This window comes from Rutidosis leptorrhynchoides, unplaced genomic scaffold, assembly GCF_046630445.1.
Source record: "Rutidosis leptorrhynchoides isolate AG116_Rl617_1_P2 unplaced genomic scaffold, CSIRO_AGI_Rlap_v1 contig385, whole genome shotgun sequence".
Classification (NCBI taxonomy): Eukaryota; Viridiplantae; Streptophyta; class Magnoliopsida; order Asterales; family Asteraceae; genus Rutidosis; species Rutidosis leptorrhynchoides.
The window spans coordinates 28740-35340 of NW_027266622.1; the positions used below are offsets into that span (position 1 = coordinate 28740).

The window sequence follows — 6601 nt, forward strand, 5'->3', positions numbered from 1 at the left end:
CGACCGGCCAGAGGGGAGGGCTGGCCGGTCGCTAGACTGAGGCGGCCGCGCTAGCTCGCCTCACCATCTCGGGGCAAGGACGAGCTCGCCTAGCCACTAGCAAGGCAAGCCTCGCCGTCGCTGGGTCTGGCAAGGTGAGCCCTGCTGAATCTGGCAAGGGCTCGCCTCGCCAGTGGATAGGCGAGCTTGCCCTCGCCCAGCGACGGTGAGGTGAGCCCCCATCGAATCTAGCAAGGGCTCACCTCACGATCGTCAGGCGAGGCCAGCCCTCGTCAGATCTAACTGGGGCTCACCTCGCCATCGCTAGGCGCGAGCTCGTCGACTAGCAAGGCGATCCCGCCGGAGCCAAAGAAAGGAGGAGGGAGGAGGGAGGAGGGAAAAAAAATAATAAAACATTTCAAAAAATAAAATATTATTAAAAAAAGGTCGCCGGCTGGCCAATTGCAACATCAGCGCCAGCCAGCTAATTTTGGCCAGATGGACTAATTGAGAATAATTTTAAAAAGTTTAGGACTTGATTGGTAAAAAAAAAAAAGTTTATGACTAAACTGGCACAATTACAATAGGTGTAGGACTTTTTTGGTAATTTTCCCGCCGTAGGCTGTGTTTGGAGTGCAACACGAAGTGAAGCGGGTATAAATCAAGTTCATTAGTTGCTTCACGAAAAGCAAGTTGAGAGAGATAGAGAGAGTATGCAGGAGGAGCATGAGATGGCACCTGTCGGAGCCCCATCAATATTGGGAGGGAGCACCATTGATGTGGAGGGCAGGATCCCATCCTTTGATCTCCCTAGTTCCACGCAAGGTGAATTTGATCAACAGGACTCACATGATCAGGTTCTCTCTCTTCTTTTTTCATACATTTGGGGATTATAACCTTTAATAAGTCCCTCAATCTCCAATCTTTAAAGGGTCAAACCAATCACAATCTTACGGGACTAGCTTGTTTCTAGGTGGATGTTTCCTAATTTGAACATTCTCCATATCTAAGTGAGAATGTCATTTGATCTAACTGTGATATATGTTTATGATCTAATCGCATTTGTCCCTAGAATTATTCAGAAACCTGGATGGAGAGCGCTTTTATCATTTGTTGGCCCCGGTTTCCTCGTTTCCCTCGCATATCTTGACCCTGGAAACTGTAATCTCTCTCTCATACCTCATCTCCCCCCCCCCCCCCCCCCACCTTTTCTCTCTGTGAGTGTGTTTGTTCGCGTGCGTGCCTACATGAAGCTTTTGAATGAGTTCATGTTGAATTCACAGTTCTACAATTAATGTTGCAGTAGAAACTGATCTGCAGGCAGGAGCGAATCATGGATATGAGGTAACACAAACGAACGGACAATACCCAACATATATTCGTTCATACTTATGCAATTATATAGCGTATATTTAAATCATATACTAATTTTTTTATAATATATTGGATCATATGGTCAGCTTCTGTGGATCATACTCATTGGGTTAATATTTGCTCTCATCATCCAATCACTAGCTGCTAATCTCGGAGTGAGCACTGGTAATTATTTCGTTAGAGAAATTAAGGAGGAATATGACAACTTTTTCCTACTCGTGAACACTCTCTCTTTATTGTTGTGATGATTCACTTGTCTATTGTAAATTTATCGAAATTTCAGGGAAACACCTATCTGAGCTATGTAAAGCTGAATACCCACCGTTGGTAAAGTATTGCTTATGGTTTTTGGCTGAAGTGGCCGTTATAGCCGCCGATATACCAGAAGGCATCTCTCTCTCTCTCTCTCTCTCTCTCTCTCTCTCTCTCTCTCTCTCTCTCTCTCTCTCTCTCATCAGCTCATAGAACTGGAGCTCGATATCTTACATATCATTTCTCAATCATTCTTTAGTTGTCATGGATCTCAGTCAACTTTTTCATCTGTACATATTGAGTTGGCACTCTTTATGCTTTTCTCTTTCCACTAATCTTAAGGATAGGGTTAAGATATGAAATGATAGTTGAATCTCTTAAAATACATGGTTTAACTTTACTAAGTAGAAGAGTAAAGCATTTGGTGTCATGAAATTCTTCGCCTTGTATGTGCTTCAATAAGAAAAAAATTAGAGGAAAAAAAAAACTTAGGCATCATAATACACAGATATGTTAAGTATAATTACTTGTCAAATCAATAGAGATCGACATTCACAACGTAAAATACATAACAATATTCTAAGGACCAACAATCTTCTACTTGCACAAATGTCTCGTTTGATGTCTTAACAAATCTCAATTCTTCATCATTTAGTCATGAATTTCACAACTACCCTTATGGCTAATATGTATATATATGGATGGATTAAACGAATGAAACACTAAATAGAGACAAAGATGAAGAACGAAGATGTCATCTCAAATAGATACGACACAAAACATGTGATTGCAAGAACATATCGAACTTTTCTTTCACAACTTCTGGCCTGCTCATATGCATGCCTCATATTAGTTCTTATGAAAATCACACACAAAACCCTATTCTCCAAATTTTTGTCTCCTCTTTCTTTTGGTTTTACAGTCCCTCGCCTTTTTACAGCGCCTAGGCAGAGTGTAGTCACGGCACCAAGTGTTACTAGATTGGAGGTCGTCTATAGTTTGAGACCTCCAATTTGAGGCTGCAACATCATATCGTGATTACGACAGACATCCAACAACGAAAATGGCGATGGTCTGTTTGGAGACTGCCGGTGAGGACAATTCCAGTGGGCAGCAGTGACGGTACACGATGAGCTTTAAGAGGAATTATGACAAGGAAGACGTTAAGAGTACAAGAACAGGAGAAGGAATATAAATTAAAAGAAATGGGAGAAAAACTTGTTCATATGTCCCTTCGGAACTCTCAGATTTAGAGGATCCCAGTCCTGAAATATGCATTGATTCTCTATATTATTAATACTCAGTAACATGTTACCTCTTTGTTTAGGGATAAACTGAAACCTTCAACTGACTCCAAGCCGCAGCACCAGCAAGCTATTACAGTAGAGCTTTGATTAATCCACATCGCAAATATAGTCCTGAAACACCCAATCGAGAATCGCATCGAAGTCGCATAGTTCTAAACCTCTGTTCAGTAACTCATTGAATGTGCCGTATGATAGTCATACGCAGATTGTCCGGTGAGATCATATTTTAATTAAATTTACTGACCAACCATATTCATGTTTGCAGTGATTGGGACGGCCTTCGCACTTAACATACTGTTTCACATCCCAGTGTGGGCTGGAATTTTGCTCACTGGTTTCAGCACGATCGCGCTTCTTGGCCTGCAGAGATATGGGGTATGCGTACTTGGAATTCCATTGATTCAATGAGAACGTGTGTATTAGATTCCTTTGAATTTGTGACAACCCTGGGCAGTACAGAGGAACGGAGTAAGATCACATCGGCAGTACGCAGGCGAGGCTAAGTGCATGTCTCCTGTCCCACATCACTTAGGGGGAGTCATGGGCTAGCTTATAAGGTTTTGGTCCTTCAAACTGTACCTACACGTTTTCTCGGGTAGTATGGGCTACTCTAAGAAGAACAAAATCGTTTGGACTTAGTGTCCAAAGCGGACAATATATGTACAGTGGAGACCCGGATCCTTACAGAATTGCCTATGCCAATTATATAATAGTCACACTGACCTGTCTGAAGACCAGATTTGTTTCACCGTCATTTAATTCAATGCTGTTCACTATTTTCCGAACCTTGGTTGTTTCTAAAAAAAATGTGGTCTTCAAATTTACTAGATTCGGAAGCTGGAAATGCTGATAGCTACGTTGGTATTCATAATGGCGGCATGCTTCTTTGGCGAAATGAGCTACGTGAAGCCTCCTGCTACGAAGGTCCTGGAGGGGATGTTCATCCCCAAGCTCTCTGGGAACAGTGCCACTGGCGATGCCATCGCCATGCTCGGCGCCCTCGTGATGCCGTATGATATCACTTTATACTTCATCACACACTGTCTTTGTCGTTAGATATACATGAAACTGATTTTCCAGATTTGAGAGTTCTATTGCTTGTCAACAGGCACAACCTGTTCCTCCATTCTGCTTTGGTCTTGTCCAGAAAAGTTCCGAGATCGGTCCGAGGCGTCAATGTACTAAATTCCTAACTTCGTCTTCATTTTCTTTTGTTGTCAAAATTTTATTGGTGAAGATCTTATTCCTCGTGTGAAAAACTAGGCTATTATTTAGACGGCATAATGTGAGTTCAATAATCGTCACTTCTGTTTTCGCTAATTATATTTGGTAAAACGTGCAAAATATAGGAGAAATTTATTGTCAATGTTATGAAACATGTATTTTTGTTTAGTCAAATATCCAAAAGAAAAAAACGTGCACTTTTCATTTCATCTCATCAATCTCTGCAGGACGCCTGCCGTTTTTTCCTCATAGAAAGTGGGTTCGCATTATTCGTGGCATTCTTGATCAACGTCGCCGTTGTTTCCGTGTCTGGCACCGTCTGCTCGGCCGACAATCTTTCCAGTGAGAGTGCAAGTCAATGCAACGATCTAACTCTCAATTCTGCTGCATTCCTCCTCAAGGTTCCAATTCCTAACAGAGACTATAAACCAGTTGGACCACAAGATAACACTTTAACTAAGAATAATATTCTTATTATCGTCTCAAATACCTGCATTTACAGAATATGTTGGGAAGATCTAGCTCAACGGTTTATGCCATTGCATTGCTAGCTTCAGGACAAAGCTCCACAATTACAGGAACCTATGCAGGCCAATATATCATGCAGGTTGTTAATTAAGAAATTTCACGTAACTAGCTGTTTAAAGTGAACACTTGAATGGATCTGATTTTTTTTTTTTTTCTTTTGTGCGAGTTGGTTAATTGCTTAGGGATTCTTGGATCTCAAAATGAAGAAGTGGATGAGGAACCTAGTGACTCGATGTGCTGCCATTACATCAAGTCTCATTGTCGCTATAATGAGCGGATCTTCAGGAGCCAGTAGGCTCATCATCATTGCGTCGGTATGAAGATTCCTCTGATGTCTCCTGCCACTTCTACATTTAAATTCTTTGTATCATAATCTGGTGAAGATATGTGAGCATTCTATGCTCATTCTATAACCAGTTTGATGTTGTTTTTCAGATGATTCTATCATTTGAGCTTCCGTTTGCTCTTATCCCACTCCTTAAGTTCAGTAGCAGTGCAACAAAGATGGGACCCCACAAAAACTCAATCTACGTAAGCTTGTCTTTTGATCTTTACACAAATGAACTTTAGACTTGATAGGTTAGTTCAGAAGTCCTAAAGAGATGCAAATTCGGGGGAAAAAAGGAAGAATTGAAAAAATGCAGAAGAACGTGTGGATATTCAAGTAAAATGACAATCCTGTCTTTTCAAATCTTTTATGGCTCTGGACGCAGATTATCGTGATCTCATGGATCCTAGGAGTGGGACTCATCGGTATCAACATCTACTACCTCAGCACGGGCTTTGTCGGCTGGCTAATCAACAATAGTGTTCCTAAAGTTGCCAACGTTTTCATTGGAATCCTAGTGTTCCCACTCATGGCAGTCTACATCGTTGCAGTGATCTACTTAACTTTCCGAAAAGACACCATCATCACATTTTCTGATGACCCTGTTAAGCATGCGACGGCAATGGCCATCGAACTTGGCTATGGCAATTCCGGCAAGTCACCAGACCGACTTCCTTATCGAGAGGATCTAGCAGACATTCCTCTTCCGGGATAGTTTGCATCACATTGCTGAACAACTCAAGAAGCTATCCCCCAAAGTATGCAGAGACAGATGCTAGAGTGAAACTATCTAGTAGAAAAGTGGTAAAAAATAGTGCTGTTAGAATCGTAGCTAGAGTCAAGATCGTTAAGGTACTCTCTTGCTGCAGCTCTTTTTAGCAGGGCTACTGGGAAAAACATCGAGCAAAAATGTCTCTGTAACTTTAAGTTATTAGTAGACTCCTTTAAATTTTATCTTTAGTAAATATAAAACTCCGCAGGATCATTGCGTTTTTTCAACATCACTGCAAAACCATACAAGTAATCTCTGAGAGAGGACATAAACTTCAACATGAGGCAGAGGCATGATACCATAAAGTGAACGATGATAATGCCCATCTGTCGGTGCATTTTGATGCCAAAATGGCAGAATTGAAACACCAGAACCCGATGCTACTTCCCTTGCACTACAGCCTCAACAGGATACAGAATGTTGAATTGCTGAACCGACTCCTACCAAGTGGATTTAACAATTATTCCTTTTCCCTTGCACCGTATCTCCCATCCCTTTAATACTTGGAATCTATCATGTTAGTATAAAAGAGTTGCTAGAGTTGAGCTGTGTAAAATCATATGTAGTGTCAAAATTATTCACTGTCAGGAGTATGAACTCTAAATGTTTATGAAGAATCAATTTGGTAAAACACTGAGCAGAAAGGCACAGTGTAATTAAGCATTATTAATCCCCTCTCTTGTTGTTGTTCGTCGAGGATAATAGGCCTATCTTGTTGGATCCTTTCTTTTAGGCAAAGTGATTCAAGATCCTCTTGGGCTAACCTAATCATTACGCATAACAGACAATGGGCCACGTAGTAATTAGGACTAATTAACAAGGCTCGAAAGCTCGTAT

The 6601-nt window shown here is 41.3% G+C and overlaps 1 protein-coding gene across 1 annotated transcript; it reads left to right on the top strand.

Moving 5' to 3' along the window:
- Positions 1–995: 995 nt before the first annotated feature.
- Positions 996–5707, top strand: LOC139883344 (metal transporter Nramp7.2-like). Its single transcript, XM_071867531.1, has 12 exons — positions 996–1140; positions 1283–1323; positions 1440–1518; positions 1637–1741; positions 3178–3287; positions 3741–3922; positions 4021–4090; positions 4364–4537; positions 4639–4743; positions 4847–4978; positions 5100–5195; positions 5378–5707. The coding sequence occupies exons 1-12, from the start codon at positions 996–998 to the stop codon at positions 5705–5707; spliced, it is 1569 nt and encodes a 522-aa protein (XP_071723632.1).
- The last annotated feature ends 894 nt before the right edge of the window (positions 5708–6601 follow it).

Coding starts and splice junctions, on each gene's coding strand:
- LOC139883344 (XM_071867531.1), top strand. CDS start 996: ATGTCATTTGATCTAACTGTGATATATGTTTATGATCTAATCGCATTT. Junction 3,288..3,740: donor TTGGCCTGCAGAGATATGGG/GTATGCGTACTT, acceptor CAAATTTACTAG/ATTCGGAAGCTGGAAATGCT. Junction 4,744..4,846: donor CAGGCCAATATATCATGCAG/GTTGTTAATTAA, acceptor TTAATTGCTTAG/GGATTCTTGGATCTCAAAAT.